Raw genomic sequence first — 18,425 nt, forward strand, 5'->3', positions numbered from 1 at the left:
GGACGAGACTCCATATACGGCTCTGCCCTGTACGTCACAGTGACGTGCTGTACTTGCTGGTGATCTAAAAAATGCTAGCCCAAGAGGTAACAAAGAGGAAAGGATCTCGCGGGCCCCGCAAAGACGATCGAATGGCGACGCCTCTCGAAGCGATGACGGCGACGCTCGCGCCAAAAACGACCGAATACAAATTCGGCGGCCCGATCGGCGCGACGATCTCCTATTTCGTTCTACCGTTGATCGCCTATTTCGTCTATTTCGCTTGTCGACGCGACGCGTGCGATTTGACGAAAATCGCGTCGTCGTTTCGCTTGCCGCGCGACGTGAACGAATGGATCAGCGTCGAATCGTTGGGCGTCGTCGTCGGATTCATGCTGTTGCAGGCGTTGCTCTATTGCATTCCAGCCGGAAAAGTACGAGTCAAAAAATTAATTAATTAATTAATTAAATAATCTATGCGTTCGCTTCTAGGCTGTTAGCGGGTCTATTCTTCGAGATGGAAGTAGACTGAAGTATAGGATGAATGGTATGTCCAATCGTAGGTACACGTGATATCCTGTATGATATTTTTTTAGGATTGCTTTCTCTGATCGTCAGTGTGGGCGTCTTTGGAGCGCTTTGGTACTATCGTCAGCCGGTCACGTTTGTCTACGATCACTTCCTGGAGATGATCACTGCTGTCTCGATCGTTGCCTTCGTCTTGAGCGTTGTGGCTCACTCAATGTCGCTTCAACGCGGCGTCATGCTGTCCGAATATGGAAATTCTGGTAGGACGAATTCTCCAATGAAAATGTTTGAATGGTTTCTCATCGTGCGCGCTACGTTTCTAGGAAATTTTCTCTATGACTTTTTCATGGGAAGAGCGTTGAATCCGAGGATAGCTTCCGTTCTCGACATGAAGATGCTCATTTTTGGAAGGTTCATGTTGATTGGTTACGTAAGAGCATCATTCAATTTCAAGCTGATAGCGTATGCAGTACATCGTCGATTATCCGAACGTCGATTATCCAAATTATCGATTATCCGTAATCAATTTTAATGTCACGTGACGTGTTTCACGTCATCAAAACTGACGTCATTTTAACGCGAGTTGTTAAAATAACGTTGTAAATAGAGAAAAGATCAAAATTTACAAACGTTTTGCTCCTGACTACGGATATATTAGTTTCTCTTAAATCTTGCAAAGTTAAAACAATAAAAAACATGTTTATTTATTAACTAAATATTCTGATCGATTATCCGAAAAATCGATTATCCGAACACCCCAAGAACCAGAGGGGTTCGGATAATCGACGATGTACTGTACCTATATCCTTTGTAATAGATTCTGGCCGGTCTGTCAATGTTAGCCAAACAATATGAAACCGACGGAAAAGTCTCGTTGCCAATGGTTCTAGTGTGCGCAATGCAGTTTCTTTACGTCTTTGACGGCCTATATTTTGAGGTTAGTGTAAGGGAACTTCAAAAGTTCATCAATTTTATTTCGTTTTTTTTTGTAGGAGGACATACTGTCGATCAATGAATTTTCCAAGCAGGGTGTCGGGTTTCTTATTTGCTACGCCATCATGGTGTTTCGTCCAATACTCTATTCATTGCCAGCCCGCTTTCTCGTTGATAATCCCGTGGAACTGCCCCAGATGCAAATTGCGACTATACTGATACTTGAAGGTAAGCAATAGACACAATCGAATATAGAAATTTAATTAAAAAGGACTTCTTTTCAGTGGTTGGCTACGTTATTTATCGTTGGTCCAACACGCAGAAGAATTCGTACAGACGAAATCCAGACAGCGAGTCAAGCAAAAGTAGATAAAACGTTTTGAGATTGAATAAATTATATGATGACTCTTGAAGGACTCAAGGTGCTGAAAACTGCTCGCGGAACCAATCTCGTTATATCAGGCTTGTGGGGCTTTGTTCGACATCCCAATTATCTTGGCGATTTGATGATGCACCTGGCTTGGTGCCTGTGCACCGGTAAGAAATTCCGAGTCGTCTTTTCTAAGAGTGACTGTACTTCTCCTCCTCAGGTGTTGGTCATTTTATGCCCTATCTGACGTTTGTATTTCTCCTTCTTATGCTGATTGGTCGAGCAAACCAAGATGATGCAGACTGCAGGAAGAAGTACAAGTTGGATTGGGACACCTACTGCAATATTGTTCGCTACAAGATCGTCCCGTACATTTTCTAATTGGCTAGCAAATGTACTGGAACACCATTGCACTGCATGTCACTTTTAGTTTGCGTCACTGTTGCATTCGCATGCATAAGGATAGCATTCATTGTATTTGTAGCATATAACACCTGTATGAGCTCAGTGGCACCAGGTTAATACGGGGTATTCTCGCGGAGCAAGTCATTTGTTGCGCTCTTGTGGTGCAATCCTGTAAGCGAAAGCGTATATAAGCACAACTAGTCACGGTTGTGTAGAGCTCATGGAAGAGATGTTCACATTTTTTTGGAAATCCCTGTCGCCGTTCAGCCAGTGGCATCCGGCGAAATTTACGGTCGACGGCATTGTGTACAATTGCGCGGAGCAATTTATGATGCATCAGAAAGCGAGTCAGTTTGTCTGTGGGGAGAGCGTTTTCGCTTCTAACGTGCAAATTGTAGTTTTGTTCAAGGATGACGTCACCGCTTCGGAAGTGCTCGAGACAGAGGATCCGGCAGGGCAGAAAAAACTCGGCAGAAAAGTTCGCGGCTTTGATGAAGACGTGTGGAAGAAGCATCGCATGCAAATAGTCAAGGCGGCATCCAAAGCCAAAGTCAGACATATATTTATTTAATTAATAATTATATTTCCCAAAATTCGCTCTCTCTTTTAGTTTACTCAGAATGACAAACTAAAGAGTCAGCTTCTTGCTACGGCTGGAACCACTCTCGTCGAAGCGAGTCCTGTCGATCGCATATGGGGCATAGGATTATCTGCCACAGACAAACGAGCTCAGAGAAGAGAAACGTGGCGAGGCCAGAATCTCTTGGGTCAGGCATTGACCGAGACCAGAGACGAGATACTTGCCGAGACAAAATAGAAAACGAGTATCAACAGTACCAATACCGCGGATATTTTATTTCTTACGTCACTCTTCGATCACGCGACCATTGTCACATTAATTTTAACTCGTGCGTGATCTTGTCGCCTTTTTTTCAGCCAAACATGTCCACCTTAGCTCCCAAAACGACTACGTACGAATGGATGGGTCCAATCGGAGCCTTCTTCATGATGATCGGCCTACCGACGGTCGTCTACGCGCTCTACTTCGTCTGCAATCCGCAATCGTGCTCCATTGGCGACGTTTCCCACATCGAACTGCCCGCGCCGAGTCGGTGGCTTAGCGTCGAGGCGATCGTCGTCGTTCTCGGCTGGATTGCATTTCAGGCGATCATCTACGCAATCGACGTCGGAAAAGTGAGTCATTCTCGCCCGCCTCGAAAAGGAAGTGGGCGACGTTTCAGGCGATGTTTTTTTAGATTGTCAAAGGAACGAAATTGCGCGACGGAAATCGACTAGAGTATCGAATCAATGGTTTGTCGAAAAAGATGACCACGCCTCTTTTGGTGTAGATTCCGGGATTGTCTTTTTTTTGCAGCTTTTTTTGCCTTTGTGGCTAGTCTTGTCGTGTACGGAATTCTCTGGATGCTAGGAGTGCCCGTTTCCTTCGTATATGATCAATACCTGCAGTTGACGACTGTTGCCGTGCTCATTTCCGTTCTTCTCGCCGTTGCTATGTATGCCAAGTCGTTTGGACGTGATCTGATGCTAGCCGAGGGAGGAAATTCGGGTGTGTTCGAAAGAACAGATTGTCCTCTCTGGATTATGTATATATATATATATATATATCTTTATTGTTAGGTAACATTGTCTATGATTTCTTCGTTGGGAGGGAATTGAATCCGCGCATTGGTCGTCTCTTCGACATCAAGGTGTTTTGCGAATTGAGACCGGGGCTCATTGGTTGGGTGAGTTAATAACTTGCTTCGGCGTTGAAAAGCTGAAGAGTCGTGCTTTATTCTTTCTAGGTCTTACTCAATTTCGGAATGATGGCAAAGCAGAAAGAGCTCTACGGTGAAATCTCCAATTCCATGTATCTAATTTGCGCCTTCCAATTCATCTACGTCATGGATGGGCTCTGGTTCGAGGTCAGAAGTCTTACTCTCTCAGTTCACTGATGTCCTTAAGCATTCTCATTACAGGAATCGATATTGACTACAATGGATATTATCCACGACGGATTTGGCTTTATGTTGGCCTTTGGTGATCTAGCTTGGGTGCCGTTTACTTACACCCTGCAGGCTCGCTATCTTGTTGATCATCCAGTTCATTTCTCTTATGAACTCGTAGCAATCATACTTGCATTAGAAAGTAAGTCTGCGACGCATAAATAAGCGCGGTGGTGTAAGAAGATTGGTCTAGTCACGGGACTCGTCATCTTCCGCGGAGCCAATTCCCAAAAGGACGGCTTCAGAAGAGACCCCAAGAGCAAATCGAGCCAAAGTAAAAGAATTGTCAGAAAAAGAACCCGACAATAAATCCTAATCTATGTAATATAGAACTCAAAACGTTGGAGACGAAACGTGGCACGAAACTCATCATCTCGGGTTTCTGGGGATTTCTTCGTCATCCCAACTACACGGGCGATATCCTGATGGCTCTCGCCTGGTGCATGTGCACAGGTTATTGGGAAAAATAACGATTGCTTACTGAGAGTTGACTATCGTTTATCTATAGGATTCAACAACATTCTTCCCTATTTCTACGTCATCTATTTCACGGTGCTTCTAATTCACCGCGAAAGTCGCGACGAGCACCAATGCCGGAAGAAGTACGGATCCGATTGGGACAAATACTGCAGCATCGTCAAATATCGCATGTTTCCTTTGCTATACTGAACACAACGTCACAACTCTCTACGACGGTACGTACGCGTAGATGTTCGGTTTGCTTGCTACTAAAAGACCGAGAGGCCCACCAGGTCCTCCGAGATTGTCTCCGCACGCAACGACCGGCGGCAATCGAAACGCCGGCTCCACGTCGCTCAACATCTCCGGCACGATTTCTTTGACGAGATCGGCTCGCCGAACGTTCCACAGACGCACGACGCGATCGCCGCCCGGCGCCCAGACGAATTGTTCAGTGGAATCGACGCCGAATCGAAGCGTCTTGCACGTGGCAACGTGTTCGCCGTACTCGACGACGAATTTTCCCAGACGCACGTCGAGCAAACCGAACTTCGCCGATCCCAAGACGACGACGTGACGATCGTCGCCGCCGCCGCCGCCTCTCAACGGTCGAATGTCGTCGATGCGACCGGCACCGACGACGTGAGCGCATCCCCCCGACGCTCGTCGTCGATTCGTCTTGTCGCGCACGTCCGTCCAGTGAATTCGCTCGTTCGCGCAGCCGACGAAGAGCGTCGACGTTTCGGCGGAGAAGGCGAGTTGCGTCACGTTGGCGCGTCGAACGAACGGCGCCAGTTTCTTTGTCGTGCACGCGCCGCTTTCGACGTCGATCAACGACGTTCGGTGTCCGTCGTATCCCACCGCTACTTCTTCGGGTCGCGTTGGATTTTGTTGCCACGCGCACGACAGTGCGCCCGTCGGGAACAAATCGTATAGGTTGCGATTCAGTGTGCCGTTGCCTGTGAAGAACGTCACCGGGCCTGCGTTTCCGACTGCTATTCCCGCCGTTGTCGCGTCGCTGCTTTGAATTTTAGGTCGAATTGCCACGCTTCCGCCGTTTGGCCACTGTAGGGATAGTAATCCCCATCGGATGTCTAATTTCAGTGGTGACTCTGACGTCATCGTTTTGTGTCTGATGACGTCGTAGCAGCGAAGGGTCTGCTGTCGTCGTCCTATCGTAAAGAGGCGTGTCTCGGTTGGGTTGAGATTGATTTGGCTGAGGTCGCTGTCGCCGACGTTTGACGCAATTTCTACGCCTCTCATCGTTTGGAAACGGTTTTGTTTCCATTCCGTTTGCTTTGCTTTGCCGTGCAGTTGTCTCTGGTGTAGAAGATGGCAAGAATTCTTTGTTCTGTGGCGCGTTTCGCTTCGGTGGATTGCGATCCTTTTCTGGCGGTCTTCTTTTCGTTTGATGGCGTCAAACGTGAGCGGGTTAAATTTGTTGTGACCCTCTCGTAGTCGAAAATATCTTCTCTTTTCGGGATCGTAGAAAAATCCTGGAATATCTTTCGACATGTTAAGGTTTAGCGTGCGCTAGAGTAACGATGTCGACGAGTATGTCGACGAGAACGTCGGGAAAGAGAGACAGAAGACAAAGTGCTTGGCAAAGAGAGATCGACCGTTTAGAGAGCCACGTTCACAATCATCTTCTCGTCTTTGAGTTCACGCTCTGCAGCACTCAACAAACATGTAGATATATTTTGCATAGATATGGCTTCAATATTTTGGTGCGTTTCCACGTTACTGTAGTAGGTGCACACACTGTCTATCAACGTTGCGTAATAAGTGTATATTTGCATTTACTAGAAAATGCTTGGGGATTCCTTTCGTTGTCCCTACGCTCACGTGCGAAGGGGGTTGGTCCGTTGCCGGTAGGCAAAAAGTCATCGGGTTCTGTACGCAACGATTACAGGGAAATGGCGTTTTTTAAACGAGTCGACAGAATTCCAGATTATGTTCGGTGGAGTGAACGAGGTCAGCAAAGATCGCAAATCGTTATTTTGTCCATTCAACTTGATGTGATGAAACTGACGTGACGTCGCCGGATGACCAATGTGGCCTTATTTAGATCTTTTTGACGCCGTTCATGCTGGCAACAAAGAGCACGTTGACAAGATTCTAAATACACGAGAAGACTGGAGAGACGTGCAGAATGAAGTTCGTTCAGACGATCTTTCAAGTTAAATAATTAATTAAGGCGTTTCTTATAAGTGGGGAAGAACGCCGTTTCTAGTGGCGTGCACGCACGGAAACGTACAACTCGCCGACTCCTTAGTAGCAAGAGGATGCAACGTTCTCGCAAAAGACAAGGCATGATGATCAAATGAGTTGGCACACTGCAGTACACTGTACAGTAATATAATTTTGCATGTGCAGAACGGAGACGGAGCACTCGCTCTGGCAACCATGTATGGTCAGCTGATAATTGTGGCAAGTCTGGTGAACAGGCTTGGCATCGATGTGAATGAAACTCACCAGGTAAATAATTCAGTAGTCGTGCTGCTCGCTGATAACGTTCGCTAGAATAACTATACTTCATTGCACTGGGCAGCCAGAAACAATCGCCTTGGAGTCGCCGAATTTTTAATTGAAAAAGGTGCTAATATCAATGCCCGAAACAAGGTATTTGACGAGTGTAACGTACTTGCCTTGCTGTGAGATTTTCGCAGTTTGGGGAGACGCCGTTTTTGGTGGCCAGCGGACGTCGAAACGTGAACATGGTCTACGTGTTGTTAGAGGCAGGATGTGACATTTACGCGAAAAATAATGCAAGTGGTTTCGAACAGGAGAATATACTCGCGTTAATAATTACGTATTTGCACAGCGTGGAAACGGTCCATTAGCTGTGGCTATCGAAAACAGGCTAGTTAATATGATAAAATTGCTGGTCAATGGATTCGGCATGGACGTAAATGAAACTCACGATGTACAGCATTTGACAGCTTGTGTTGCTTGATCTACGTAGTATCATTTGTCTGTTTAGAAAGGCTACACTTCGTTGCACTTGGCAACGAATCTCAATAACGTTGATATCGTCAAATTTTTAATAATTGACAGTGGTGCCAACATCGAAGCAAAGGACCAGGTATTTTGGTACGAAATCAAAAAAAATGATGCGTGGCTAAAATACTCTCCAGTGGAACCGAACACCGTTTTTGATAGCTGTGTGTCACGGTTACAACACTTTGGTTGAGCTTTTAGCGTCTCGAGGTTGCAATGTCAAAGCGACGAATAGTGTAAGTATCCGTGCTCTTTTAGCACTAACTCCACCACAAGGCTTTGCTTCTTTGCTAAATCAGGAGGGAGCCGGGGCGCTCGACTTGGCGTGCATTTGGGGCCATGCGGAGACTGTCGAAGTTCTTCTATCAAAAGGATTCTTTACGGTTTTTCGTAGGATCCGAAGCTTCTCGTTTCTATAATCGGCTTTAATTGTAGGATGGATGCGCCGCCCTGCATGTGGCGGCTCAGAACGGTTTCGATCGCATCGTGTCTCTTCTGATTTCAGGAGGGGCTGATATCGAAGCTCGAGATGAGGTCAGCGTTGTTTGAATTTTGAAAGCGTTATTGATTGCAAACATTCCTGTCGTCAGTGGGGCTGTACTCCCTTTCTGACCGCTGTAGAATTCGGACAGGATAAAGTAACTGAAGTGTTGATGAAAGGAGGCTGCAATGTGTTTGCAAGAACAAAGAAGGGAGAATGCGCCTTGGATTTGACTATCACCGGTGGCAGACTCGACTTGCTGAAGGGTTTTATAGCGGCAGGATTGAATCTCGGACAGCTGACGCAGGTAAACATTGCGAAGAGAATTTTTATTTCATCTCTTGTTTGTATTCTTAGGAAACAAGACGATTTCTCGAACAAACGGCTGTTCAAAACAAGATGGCTGCTGAATATTTGATTGAAGTGAGAAGCCGATTGAAAAGGGAATAGCCTTGCAAGTCTCTTTTATCTTAGATTCTGTTACTTCAAGCAAATTGTCTACTCATCGACTGGGTGAGTTGACACCCCAGCCATCGTATGCGTTGCTCGACTTCTTTTCTCTAGAATCTGACGACGCTCTATAAGAAAGATTTGGTCTCCGTGCTTGGATCAATTGATGCTGCCCAGGTAGATGTGCGCCTTTGTGTCTAAGGTATTTGTAAGTTTGCTCTGCTTAGTCTGCGAAGTTCGAGCAGGAAAGAGACGAGGCTAGACGCGATAAGGAAATCGCTATTGTAGAAATGCAACAAGCAGCCGAAACAATGAAGAGAGAGCACGGTACTATAGACGCTGCCACGGCCGACCTTTTTCTACCATGCAGGACGTACCGTCTTTAGAAAGAGAACGTGCTAAATTCGCTATAGAACGAGATCATCTAACCGCGACTCTCAGCGAAATGACAAAAGAAAAAGAGCTTGGTGAGTTCCATTTAGAGAATAGATGTTCTTATCACTTTGCGTGTCAGAAAAGGAACGAAACGACTGTCTCGAAGAACAGGTCGCAGAACACAGGTTAGCAGAAGATAAGCATCTGAAAGAAAAAAATCACTTGACGGAAGAACGAGACCATCTGAAAACGATAGTCAAAGAGCTGAGAACCTTTGCTCAGCAAAGAGATCAAACTCTTTTAGGCGACATCGGTAATTTCAAGTTCCTGCCGGTGTCAGTACTTCCAATGCCGACCGACTCTATTTAGAATCCGCACGACAAAACGGAGAACGTCTTCAGCGAGAATGCGCCGAGCTGGCGGCAGAACGAGATCGGCTCACCGAACGAAATCGACTGCTGCGCGATTGTAAAGAAGAAACGGAGAAAAATCTTCACAGAGCACAAGAATACGAAAACCTTCTCTCTATTCCTCCTTCTGACGTCAGAATAACTGATATTAAACTTGGAAGCGGAGGATATGGGGGTAAATTCACGAATTGAACTATACGAAAATTCTTTTCAATTAATGTGCTTTTAGAAGTGAAAGTCGGTCACTGGCGTGGTTGCACCGTCGCAGTCAAAGAGTTTTATGAAGCATTAGAAGGCGAATGCTATCTGAAGTTATTCCAACAAGAAATGGCCGTGATCAGTCACGTTCGCCATCCCAACATCGTCTCGCTGTGTGGCGTCACCACGCAAAGCGGCACGCCTCTACGCATCATCACGGAGCTACTGGAGGGATCTATATCCGACGTATATTTAGCTGCTCTCCGTGCCAAACGTCCCCTATGCGTCAGAGAGCAAGTTGACCTGGCTGTTGGATTCACTTCAGGCATTGCCTATCTTCATCAGCTCCGTCCCAATGCTATATTGCACGGCGACATTCGATCGACAAATGTACTTGTTACCATTCTCATGGAAGCGAAGGTGTGCGATCTGGGAGCTGCACGCTTCAAGGGGGCATCGTTGTCTGGCGGTCCACTGAGTGGGGAATACTTGGCTCCGGAACGGACTCAGGCCGATTCTAGAGAAAGTCAAAAGGGTAATACTACGATGGCTGACGTTTATAGTTTAGGAGTGACGGTGATTGAGCTGATGATCGGCAAGTCGCCTGCAAGAACCAGACGATACGATCAACTGGCAAACGTTTGCCACCCACAAATCAATCGCTTGGCTATGAGAATGATTGAGAAGGATCTGAGTTTGAGGCCATCGGCAGAATATTGCTTGGCTATGTTGCAACGTGTTCAGAAATCTGATGAAGAGTATGCAGCGTGCCCCCTGAAGAGAATGGTGAGGGGTAAGCTCTATGGCGATGGCCATCTGACTTTAGTGGACAGACCGTGGCCGCACGTTAACAGGCCTAATATCTAAAACATCTTTCTGTTTTTCTACTGTACTACTCAAGTCTTTTTGTGGCGCGTCTCTTGAATGCTTGCGCACGCTAACGATGCAACGATTTTTCTTCCGTTGCTTCATTTCGCGTCCGAGCAGTCTCAATCGACCGCGAAACCGTACCCCAAGCCTGAGAAATCTTAGACCGGACGAATCTGTTATTCTGAAAAGATCAGAACACGTACGAAGAGAGAGAAATCGCACGAAAACTCGTCAAAACGTCTTCCCAGCAGAGTCCATCGGCTCACAAGTCAACGAAAGACGCGCTCTATTCGTCGTTTAAAGACTTCGATCTACGATCGGACGTCGTCGATGCTCTAAAATACCTCAATCTTACGAGACCAACATTAATTCAAGTAGACACAGCAATAAACTCATATGTAACATAACCTTTCTGTTAGATGCTTGCGATTCCGAAAATTCTTCGAGGAGAAAATGTCCTATGTGCTGCAGAAACGGGTACATATCTGATGATGCATTCTTGATTGACATGATGAATGATGACAATGATGACAATCTACTGTATCAGGTTCTGGTAAAACTTTGGCATATTTGGCTCCTATCGTGAATCGTTTGAGAGACGAGGAAGAGTTTGCTGGCAAAGTGACCAGGATCAATAGACCGCGTGCTGTGATTCTATTGCCTGCTAGAGAACTCGTCAGTCAAGTTCTGGTGAGCGCAACGGAACAGGGCTCTCGCGGTTTTCTCTCGTCTCCGTTGATAGTCTGTGGCTAAATCTCTGTGTCACGTGGCTCGATTCAGGGCTGTTGGACTATGTGGAGGCAGAAGAAAAGTTTGTCACAGCGACCAATGGGTTTTATGCGATTTGACTTATTATTGTAGAAATGGATGATTCAGTCGCTGGAAAGTCCCTTTGACATTGCCATAGCGACACCAGATTCCTTGAATAAACTTAGCGGATTAGGTACTCATCATGGAGGTGTACATTAAATCATTGCACGCTTTGATCATAGGACACATTTATTTAAGCGAAGTTTCTCACTTGGTCATTGATGAAGTGGACACGATGTTAGATAGAGGATTCAGAAACCAGGTTTTGGATATAATGTCTCGCTCGCAGGTAAGGAGAAAAGTGCATCTTCTCGTGTTCACATTACGCTTCAGGGACCTAAAAGGGCTGCACAAGTTGTTCTGGTTGGAGCCACACTTCCTTCTCAGGTTGAAGGTGAAATAAAGAAACGTGTGCCAGTAAGTCACCTGTTTCTTACACCTACACTACGGAACATATTCATTGATTCAGAATTTGGTACAAGCAATGTCGAAAAATCTACATAAAGTTCTTCCTCACGTTGAGCAACGTTTTCTCAAAGTCAAACCAGAGGACAAAGCAGGTAGCTGTTGCTACGCTCTCATTTGTTTATCTACCTCTTTTTAATTAATTAATTAATTAATTAATTTGTAGCGAAATTAGTTGCTCTGCTTCGTCATAAGCCGAAGGAAAGAGCAATCGTTTTCTGCAATACAATACGCAGCTGCGATTGGACAGCTAAATTTCTCGCAGAAAACGGAATCTTTCCTATCAAACTACACGGAAGTATCAATCCAGAGGTGCAATTATTGAAGAAAGTCAAACTACAGCAGATGCTTTACTTGTTGTGTGTCTAGGATCGAATTGAGAGGCACAAACTCTTCCAAGAGGGTCGAAGCAACGTGTTGGTCTGCACTGACATTGCTTCGCGCGGTTTGGACATGAGCTTGGTACGTTTCTTTGTATGAAAATCTGAACGTCTATGTATGGATGGTGTCTTAGGTGAGTCACGTTGTTCTGTTCGATTTTCCCGAGACGACTGTCGACTATATTCATCGTGTCGGTCGAACGGGACGCGTTGGAGGGCCTCTTCATTGTACGGTTACGAGCTTGGTTTGTCGCGAACGAGAGCAGAAAGTCGCCAAACTTATTGTCGTGAGTGTTGTCTACCTATCCTACTGTATTTATTTTGTTCACTTTTTGCGATACAGGATGCTGCGAAACGCAATGAGGCGATTGGAGCAGTACAGAAACGTCACGAAACGAATCTCTGACAAATCTTGATAGAGTGTAGCGTGCGGTAATTTGCTACGTTCTTTGCGAGAGAAGGATCGGATCGAACGCTATGCCCACATATGGTCATCACGTGCGCGTAGCAATCGACCAATGACAGTCGAGGCTTCCGTTCACGTTCGCCGAAGGGCGTATATAATCAACCACGTTCAGGAGTCCATTACTCTTCCAATCCAAAGCGAAAACTCTCTCGTCCACCTCTAACTTCGTACAATGTCTGGCCGTGGCAAAGGAGGCAAAGGTCTCGGAAAAGGAGGCGCAAAGCGTCATCGCAAGATTCTGCGCGACAACATCCAAGGAATCACGAAGCCAGCAATCCGTCGTCTCGCTCGTCGCGGCGGCGTGAAGCGTATCTCCGGTCTCATCTACGAAGAAACGCGCGGCGTCCTCAAGGTCTTCCTCGAGAACGTGATTCGTGACGCCGTCACGTACACCGAGCACGCCAAGCGAAAGACGGTGACCGCCATGGACGTCGTCTACGCGCTCAAGAGGCAGGGCCGCACCCTCTACGGTTTCGGCGGCTAAGCGACTCGCTGATGTTCCTGTATAAGACTTTTAAAAACCACCCGGCTTTTTTAAAAGCCACAACTTTGTTCTGAGAAAGTTGCCTGGCTGATACTGTAGTTACTGTTCTCTGTGCGAGTCTTTCCTTGTAAAGTTTAATAAATTATCACCACGTGAGTATTCTAATCGCTACTATACGGGTTTCATTCCAAAGTTCGCTGGTAGCTCTCGTATTTCTGCTAAAGCGTCGCTGTTCCTTTGTTTTCGCGGAGATACGAGAGACAGCGCGCTCTCGTAGCTCGTTTGAAAACTGTTTCCCAGCTGCAGCAAACTCGACTCCAACGATCGCGACGTCGCCAGGTGAGCGTTTCCCGCTTCGACGACGCGTTCGACGCGTGCAACGATTTCGTAGTCCGCCATGGACGACGCGTCGGCGTCCACGCCGAGCGTTTTAGCCAGTGCATTGCGGAATTGAAGCAACTAAAAAAGAAAGGGAGGCCCTCAATACGACCGCGTGACCCGACGCCTTTTTTCCTACCTGTTGCTCGCGTTCTTTCGATTCGGCGAGAGCCAATCGCGTTGCTGCTAGATCTTCGTTTAGGCTCGTCATCGCTTTTTGTTGCTGGTCGGCGTTTTCCCGACTTTCGCCGGCGCTTTTTTCGAGTTTTCGCTGGGCGGCCGACAGTTGCTTGGTGAGCCTGCCTTTGGCCGTGCTCAGCTCTTCGACTGTCGTCTCGAGTCGTTTGAGTCGAGTCGTTTGCTCCGTACATTGAATCTAAAAAAAAATTAGCGTGTAATATTTAATTGGATCCCTCGCTATTTACCCTGTACTCGTCTACGTCGTGAAGCTGGGCTTTCATCTCAGTCAGAGCCGATTTCTGTTCGTTTATGTGTCGACTCGCTCTTTCTAATTGTTTCTGCATCTTTTTCGCCTACGTAAAGGGATCATATAGTAAGCCAACTGAGATCATTTTCTATATTATGCATGTACCCTATCGATAGCTCGTTCCTCTTCCTTCTCTCGCTCATACGACCGGGCCAACTTTTCGTCTTGTGACATCAGCTTTCGATGGAGGAGACTCAGTTGCAACTCTCGACTTTCCAACTCCTTTTTCATTGCCTTCACTTTTCTCTGCAATCCGTACACCGTCGTCGATTTTTCAGAGAGAGCCTCAGTCTACTCCGAAGATACGTACATGCGATGTCTTCATCAATGATCGCTTTCTTACCTCCTGTTTTACTAGCAGCTCGGCTCGAGTCAAAATTGTTTCCGAATTAATTTCCAATCCAATGCTAGCTGTTAAATGGTCCAATTGGAGCGTTTGGCATAAACGAGCGACGAAATCTTTGTGATCTTCTGCCTCTTTTTTCAACGTGTCTTTGTATGTATCAACGGCAATGATCTCCTTTTCAAGTGCTGTAATTTGCTCGTCTCTGCTGCCGAGCTGACTTTCTAATTGCACTGCCTGATCTGACGTCGACGACGTGATTCGCTCATGCTCGGTCACCTGTTGGGTGAGCAGCCCAATTTGGTGCTCAAGTGTCTCTCTCATCTGACAAAGAGACATATGAGATAATCAGATTGATATTTCCCTAAACGTCAGACCGGTTTGGAATTTTTGTTCTCAATCAACACCTCCTGGATTTTGCCGAAAATACCACTTTCATGACCGTTCACGTCAAATCCAAACGAATTCAACATATCACTTAGCTGTCGACACATTTCAGAATACTATTGATAGAAGAAGATAGGCGCTGTCAAGAAGGTACAGAGTCATCATGCATAGTATTTATCCGCTGCTAATCCGGGCGGTAGTTTAGCTATGAAGACTTTCGTCGCGTTTCTCCTACTACCCGTCGCCCTAGCCGTCATCGTTGCACTCTACTTTGGCAACTGCGTATTCGTTCACATCGAGAACGACTTCGCTGCGCTTCGACGCGCCGCCGAGACGACGCGACCTCTCTGGCACACGTACGAACGTCTCGAATCGATGGCGCCGCGCGCCTGGCACCAGCCGACGAATTCGCGAGAAATTATCGACACAATTCGACTCGTCGCTCGACAAGACGACGACAAAGAAACGTCTAAAATTCGCGTCGTCGGAGCCGGTCATTCGTGGTCCCCTTTGGGACTCACCGCCGGTCATCTAATCAATTTGGATAAATATTCGCGGGTATTGGAAATTGACGTCAAAAACGCGCGCGTCACGACTCAATCCGGGATACGATTACGCGATTTGAATCGCGCGCTTTTCGAACGCGGTTTGGCGCTCGAAAACATCGGCTCGATCGACGCGCAAAGTCTCGCCGGCGCTATATCAACGTCGACGCACGGAAGCGGCGTAAAATACGGTTCAATATCAACCAAGGTACTCTGGTTGGAAATGATATTAGCAAACGGATCGACGATTAATATAACTCGCGACGACACGGGACTTTACGGTGCCGCGACAACGGGGCTCGGCCTATTGGGAGTCATTAGCGTCGTGCAGTTGGAGTGCGCGCGCGCGTTTCACGTCTATCGCGAGGAGAGTCTCGAGCACGTCGACGTTGCCATGGAAAAGTGGTCGGAGCGCGTAAATGCGATCGACCACTATTCCACGTGGTGGATACCGTACACGTCGAGCGTGCGTCTCGTCAAAGTGACTCGGGTGGGTCGCGAGCGACGCGCGAATAAATCAGACGCGTTTACGACGCGAAGCAGTTTTGGGGTCGCCGTCCAATTGGGATGGTGGCTCGGTTCGCTGGCGCCGCGTCTCGTGCCCCACGTCATGGCCTACTACGTGCGACCGCTCTTTGGAATCGACGTCGCGTTCGTTGCGACGGCGCTCGACGGATTGCAATTGGATCCGCCGCACGTTCACAACGAGATGGAGTACTTCATCGATTTGGAGAACTACACGCGCTGCTTTCGCGATCTCGTCGCCTTCGTTCGCGCGTCGGACGAGTTCAAGACGAATTTCATCGTTCAGACGCGATTCAGCGCGAGCGATCGCGTCTGGCTCAGTCCCATGTACGAGCGACCGAAGGCGGCGATCGCCATTATGATGTATCGGCAGGACGCGCGCGCGTTTTTCGACGGGGCCGAGCGCATATTTCAGTCGTACGACGGTCGACCCCACTGGGCGAAAAAGCACTCGGCCTCGCGCGACTATCTCCAACGCGTCTATCCCATGTTTCGCGAGTTTTTGCGCGTTCGCGAGGCGTTGGATCCGCGGGGAATTTTTTTGAACGAGTATTTGGAGGGGGTCCTGTATGGATAGGTAGGTGCACTTGCCTTCGTCTCCGCTCCGGCGGCTGAAAGGCGAGTTGCTTCGAGTTGCACGTCGAGCGACTGGAGCCTAAATTTTTAATTATATTTTCTGTTATAGTGGGAGTCTTTTTTTTCTCTACTTCGCGTCTTTTGTTTCCGCTTCTGCTTTGAGTCGGTTCCAGTGCGACTGGAGAGCCAATAACTGTTCCTTTGTGTTTTCGAGTTCTTGTTGGAGTCGAGTGTTCAGCTGCGTCGCTGTATCCTTTTCCTGTATACGTCTCACCGTCACTCCAACGTCTCCCCTCCGGAATAAACGCGAATACCAGTTTAATTTTTCTAACTTGTTCCTGACAGCTGGCTGCTGCTTTCTGCTCCTTTCCAACTTCGGCCACCAAACGCATAATCGTTTCTCTAGTTTTCACGTTTATTGTCTTCTTTTGAGGAAACGTTTCTATATTACCTTCCAGCTCTCGCGTCTGTTTCCGACGCGTCCACGCTAGCTCGAACGAACGCCATCTCCGTCTTGAGCTCGTCATTTTCGTGCATCAGGCTCGTCACCTTGGCAACGAGCATATCGTCCAGCGGGCTCATCAGTCCGACACCTTCGATATCCAACAGAGTGCCGAGAGAACCACAAAGACTTTGATACTGAGGGGAAAATTAAGAGGTAAGGGCGTGAAAAAAATCGTACGAAAATCTACTTTTTCGCTCGTTTGTGCCGCTCGTTGTTCGCTCTGCTGAACCGCTTCAATCTGAATCCGAAGCTGTTCTTCCAGTTCAGCAGTCCGCCGTTTCTGCGCAGAAAATAGGCTTGATTTGATTTTCGAAATAATTTCTCGCGTCTTACGCAGGTATCCGTTTCTCGTTTGAGTGCGGACGCGCTGACACTGTGTTCCGATAGCTCACTCGTCTGGCTACTCAGCTTGCTTTCGAGCTCCTGCACCTGCTGACGGAGATTTTGAACGAGCGCCGTTTGCCGCGCCAAATTTTGCTGATGCTTTTCCATTTCACTCTGCAATGTGGAAAGATCAGCGCGCAAAAGGGTAAGCCACTCGAAAATCAACCTTTGTTGCATCTGCTTTCTGCTCCTGTTCTTGATATCGTCGCTTTGTTTGTTTCAGATCCGCGTCCAGACTATCCGCGCGCACTTTCTCGGCTGCCAAGTCGCTGCTTGCCGTCTCCGCTTTGCCACGTAATTGAGACACCTATAGCTTGATGTTATATCGTCAATGCCTTTCTCTCGGTTTATTTGCCTGAGCGAGCAATATTTTTCTATCTTCCACGACGGCTGCAACTCGTTCAACAATGTATTGAGGATGATTATCGCGCGGCGGAGACTCTCCGCTTCCGGCTGCTGCTTGTCGGACGTGGTGGAGCAGTTGACTGCACAAACCGTCCACCTGATGCAGTAAGCAATGCATTTGATACACGTAAGAACGTGCTACATCATTGCGTACGGTAAATTTATCTTCATCCGCTCTGAGTCGAGACTGAAGCAACATATTCTCCGACCTATATATAAGGAAATCACGTTGTTGACTGACTCACATCTGCGTGTACCTTAGTTTTGACACTAGTTCGTCTTTCTTTGCTACCTCGTTTCGCAGGCTCCTAACCTGCTCAGCAATCTAAAGATAAAATCTTTCTCTTCCTTGCAGGCGTAAAGAAATGTACAGTATACGACTCTTTGTTGACTCACTCCCTAAGACTTTTTAGTGATAAAACAGAAAGGGACTATGCACTAGTAACTAGAGCATTTTTCAGCGAGGGTTCAAACCTTCTCATGTTTAGAGATCACTGGTATTTCTCTAATCTCAGTACATAGGCCTTACCTCGTGCATCCACTGTCTGTTTGCTATCGTAGGCGAGTTTGGTCTGACAGATCGTCCTCCTCGGCTCTGTTCAAAGAAACTCGACGACGTTGACGGTCGTGCAACAAGCAATTGCGTTCGACTGCCGCCGCCACCGTTCGACTTCTTCAGTTGAGACGACGAGATTCCCGAGGGACTCTCTCGCACGTCCATCAATCCGTGGCTATCGATTCGCGGTAGAGACTCGGTTGACGACGAATGTGATGCCATCTTCTTCCCTGCAGCGAGAGGAGTCGAGAAACAACTGTTGCGT

At 47.3% G+C, this 18,425-nt stretch overlaps 9 protein-coding genes across 12 annotated transcripts; 7 read left to right on the forward strand and 2 right to left on the reverse strand.

Moving 5' to 3' along the window:
- The first annotated feature begins 41 nt into the window (after window positions 1-41).
- LOC136188995 (delta(14)-sterol reductase TM7SF2-like) lies at window positions 42-2,332 on the forward strand. Its single transcript, XM_065976837.1, has 9 exons — window positions 42-413; window positions 472-526; window positions 576-767; window positions 831-937; window positions 1,325-1,444; window positions 1,500-1,668; window positions 1,725-1,805; window positions 1,855-1,977; window positions 2,031-2,332. Exons 1-9 carry the CDS (start codon window positions 72-74, stop codon window positions 2,189-2,191), a joined length of 1,350 nt encoding a protein of 449 aa, XP_065832909.1. The 5' UTR covers window positions 42-71; the 3' UTR covers window positions 2,192-2,332.
- Window positions 2,333-2,342: 10 nt separating this feature from the next.
- On the forward strand, window positions 2,343-3,131 carry LOC136189011 (N-glycosidase YbiA-like). The gene is made up of 4 exons (XM_065976854.1): window positions 2,343-2,386; window positions 2,431-2,562; window positions 2,614-2,765; window positions 2,826-3,131. The coding sequence occupies exons 2-4, from the start codon at window positions 2,436-2,438 to the stop codon at window positions 3,030-3,032; spliced, it is 486 nt and encodes a 161-aa protein (XP_065832926.1). The 5' UTR covers window positions 2,343-2,386; window positions 2,431-2,435; the 3' UTR covers window positions 3,033-3,131.
- A 26-nt stretch (window positions 3,132-3,157) lies between these two features.
- LOC136188999 (delta(14)-sterol reductase LBR-like) lies at window positions 3,158-4,969 on the forward strand. The gene is made up of 9 exons (XM_065976841.1): window positions 3,158-3,409; window positions 3,472-3,526; window positions 3,591-3,782; window positions 3,854-3,960; window positions 4,021-4,140; window positions 4,195-4,363; window positions 4,415-4,495; window positions 4,552-4,674; window positions 4,730-4,969. The coding sequence occupies exons 1-9, from the start codon at window positions 3,158-3,160 to the stop codon at window positions 4,888-4,890; spliced, it is 1,260 nt and encodes a 419-aa protein (XP_065832913.1). The 3' UTR covers window positions 4,891-4,969.
- Window positions 4,758-6,361, reverse strand: LOC136188998 (DDB1- and CUL4-associated factor 4-like). The gene has a single exon (XM_065976840.1). It carries the CDS (start codon window positions 6,193-6,195, stop codon window positions 4,909-4,911), a length of 1,287 nt encoding a protein of 428 aa, XP_065832912.1. The 5' UTR covers window positions 6,196-6,361; the 3' UTR covers window positions 4,758-4,908.
- LOC136188988 (uncharacterized) lies at window positions 5,086-10,461 on the forward strand. 3 transcript variants are annotated; one of them, XM_065976823.1, is made up of 22 exons: window positions 5,086-6,103; window positions 6,170-6,432; window positions 6,487-6,654; window positions 6,749-6,837; window positions 6,892-6,990; window positions 7,057-7,158; window positions 7,204-7,302; window positions 7,350-7,448; window positions 7,505-7,606; window positions 7,664-7,765; window positions 7,818-7,916; window positions 7,980-8,063; window positions 8,116-8,214; window positions 8,271-8,468; window positions 8,519-8,584; window positions 8,636-8,674; window positions 8,726-8,788; window positions 8,839-8,938; window positions 8,998-9,078; window positions 9,126-9,299; window positions 9,356-9,571; window positions 9,626-10,461. In XM_065976823.1, exons 2-22 carry the CDS (start codon window positions 6,225-6,227, stop codon window positions 10,459-10,461), a joined length of 3,123 nt encoding a protein of 1,040 aa, XP_065832895.1. In that variant the 5' UTR covers window positions 5,086-6,103; window positions 6,170-6,224. The 3 variants fall into 3 exon arrangements, with proteins under 3 accessions (XP_065832895.1, XP_065832897.1, XP_065832896.1); XM_065976825.1 differs by having other exon boundaries at window positions 5,086-6,428; XM_065976824.1 differs by having other exon boundaries at window positions 5,086-6,407.
- A 49-nt stretch (window positions 10,462-10,510) lies between these two features.
- Window positions 10,511-12,613, forward strand: LOC136188996 (uncharacterized). Of its 2 annotated transcripts, none has more exons than XM_065976839.1 (13): window positions 10,511-10,663; window positions 10,716-10,838; window positions 10,884-10,941; window positions 11,012-11,154; window positions 11,207-11,275; window positions 11,326-11,407; window positions 11,457-11,563; window positions 11,608-11,691; window positions 11,744-11,834; window positions 11,906-12,051; window positions 12,109-12,201; window positions 12,254-12,406; window positions 12,463-12,613. In XM_065976839.1, the coding sequence occupies exons 1-13, from the start codon at window positions 10,538-10,540 to the stop codon at window positions 12,523-12,525; spliced, it is 1,338 nt and encodes a 445-aa protein (XP_065832911.1). In that variant the 5' UTR covers window positions 10,511-10,537; the 3' UTR covers window positions 12,526-12,613. The 2 variants fall into 2 exon arrangements, with proteins under 2 accessions (XP_065832911.1, XP_065832910.1); XM_065976838.1 differs by having other exon boundaries at window positions 10,521-10,663; window positions 10,713-10,838.
- Window positions 12,614-12,757: 144 nt separating this feature from the next.
- On the forward strand, window positions 12,758-13,069 carry LOC136189082 (histone H4). Its single transcript, XM_065976926.1, has one exon. It carries the CDS (start codon window positions 12,758-12,760, stop codon window positions 13,067-13,069), a length of 312 nt encoding a protein of 103 aa, XP_065832998.1.
- On the reverse strand, window positions 12,959-18,423 carry LOC136188989 (coiled-coil domain-containing protein 170-like). Its single transcript, XM_065976826.1, has 17 exons — window positions 18,134-18,423; window positions 17,862-17,929; window positions 17,759-17,813; window positions 17,555-17,701; window positions 17,366-17,506; window positions 17,149-17,313; window positions 17,003-17,095; window positions 16,762-16,949; window positions 16,625-16,712; window positions 16,442-16,569; window positions 16,326-16,389; window positions 14,655-14,780; window positions 14,278-14,601; window positions 14,040-14,225; window positions 13,873-13,980; window positions 13,587-13,823; window positions 12,959-13,528 (listed from the first exon to the last, which is right to left on the reverse strand). The coding sequence occupies exons 1-17, from the start codon at window positions 18,380-18,382 to the stop codon at window positions 13,241-13,243; spliced, it is 2,655 nt and encodes an 884-aa protein (XP_065832898.1). The 5' UTR covers window positions 18,383-18,423; the 3' UTR covers window positions 12,959-13,240.
- On the forward strand, window positions 13,254-16,424 carry LOC136188994 (L-gulono-1,4-lactone dehydrogenase-like). Its single transcript, XM_065976836.1, has 4 exons — window positions 13,254-13,408; window positions 13,461-14,000; window positions 14,051-14,814; window positions 14,865-16,424. The coding sequence occupies exon 4, from the start codon at window positions 14,872-14,874 to the stop codon at window positions 16,309-16,311; it is 1,440 nt and encodes a 479-aa protein (XP_065832908.1). The 5' UTR covers window positions 13,254-13,408; window positions 13,461-14,000; window positions 14,051-14,814; window positions 14,865-14,871; the 3' UTR covers window positions 16,312-16,424.
- Window positions 18,424-18,425: the final 2 nt, after the last annotated feature.

Source organism: Oscarella lobularis, chromosome 7 (assembly GCF_947507565.1).
Source record: "Oscarella lobularis chromosome 7, ooOscLobu1.1, whole genome shotgun sequence".
In the NCBI taxonomy this organism is placed as follows: Eukaryota; Metazoa; Porifera; class Homoscleromorpha; order Homosclerophorida; family Oscarellidae; genus Oscarella; species Oscarella lobularis.

Bases quoted from the DNA above. Each gene is read 5' to 3' on its own strand.
- LOC136188995 (XM_065976837.1), top strand. From the start codon at position 72: ATGCTAGCCCAAGAGGTAACAAAGAGGAAAGGATCTCGCGGGCCCCGC. The intron at 1,806-1,854 runs GTAGATAAAACG...TGACTCTTGAAG, and splicing joins AGACAGCGAGTCAAGCAAAA to GACTCAAGGTGCTGAAAACT. The intron at 1,978-2,030 runs GTAAGAAATTCC...TCTCCTCCTCAG, and splicing joins GGCTTGGTGCCTGTGCACCG to GTGTTGGTCATTTTATGCCC.
- LOC136189011 (XM_065976854.1), top strand. From the start codon at position 2,436: ATGGAAGAGATGTTCACATTTTTTTGGAAATCCCTGTCGCCGTTCAGC. The intron at 2,563-2,613 runs GTCAGTTTGTCT...TGCAAATTGTAG, and splicing joins TATGATGCATCAGAAAGCGA to TTTTGTTCAAGGATGACGTC. The intron at 2,766-2,825 runs GTCAGACATATA...TCTCTCTTTTAG, and splicing joins AGGCGGCATCCAAAGCCAAA to TTTACTCAGAATGACAAACT.
- LOC136188999 (XM_065976841.1), top strand. From the start codon at position 3,158: ATGTCCACCTTAGCTCCCAAAACGACTACGTACGAATGGATGGGTCCA. The intron at 3,783-3,853 runs GTGTGTTCGAAA...CTTTATTGTTAG, and splicing joins AGCCGAGGGAGGAAATTCGG to GTAACATTGTCTATGATTTC. The intron at 3,961-4,020 runs GTGAGTTAATAA...TATTCTTTCTAG, and splicing joins GACCGGGGCTCATTGGTTGG to GTCTTACTCAATTTCGGAAT.
- LOC136188998 (XM_065976840.1), bottom strand. From the start codon at position 6,195: ATGTCGAAAGATATTCCAGGATTTTTCTACGATCCCGAAAAGAGAAGA.
- LOC136188988 (XM_065976823.1), top strand. From the start codon at position 6,225: ATGTCGACGAGTATGTCGACGAGAACGTCGGGAAAGAGAGACAGAAGA. The intron at 8,939-8,997 runs GTACTATAGACG...TACCGTCTTTAG, and splicing joins AACAATGAAGAGAGAGCACG to AAAGAGAACGTGCTAAATTC. The intron at 9,079-9,125 runs GTGAGTTCCATT...TTTGCGTGTCAG, and splicing joins GACAAAAGAAAAAGAGCTTG to AAAAGGAACGAAACGACTGT.
- LOC136188996 (XM_065976838.1), top strand. From the start codon at position 10,538: ATGCAACGATTTTTCTTCCGTTGCTTCATTTCGCGTCCGAGCAGTCTC. The intron at 10,942-11,011 runs GTACATATCTGA...CTACTGTATCAG, and splicing joins CCTATGTGCTGCAGAAACGG to GTTCTGGTAAAACTTTGGCA. The intron at 11,692-11,743 runs GTAAGTCACCTG...TCATTGATTCAG, and splicing joins AAATAAAGAAACGTGTGCCA to AATTTGGTACAAGCAATGTC.
- LOC136189082 (XM_065976926.1), top strand. From the start codon at position 12,758: ATGTCTGGCCGTGGCAAAGGAGGCAAAGGTCTCGGAAAAGGAGGCGCA.
- LOC136188994 (XM_065976836.1), top strand. From the start codon at position 14,872: ATGAAGACTTTCGTCGCGTTTCTCCTACTACCCGTCGCCCTAGCCGTC.
- LOC136188989 (XM_065976826.1), bottom strand. From the start codon at position 18,382: ATGGCATCACATTCGTCGTCAACCGAGTCTCTACCGCGAATCGATAGC. The intron at 17,702-17,758 runs GTACGCAATGAT...TTACTGCATCAG, and splicing joins CGGATGAAGATAAATTTACC to GTGGACGGTTTGTGCAGTCA. The intron at 16,390-16,441 runs GTAGAGAAAAAA...TTAAAAATTTAG, and splicing joins GCGGAAACAAAAGACGCGAA to GCTCCAGTCGCTCGACGTGC.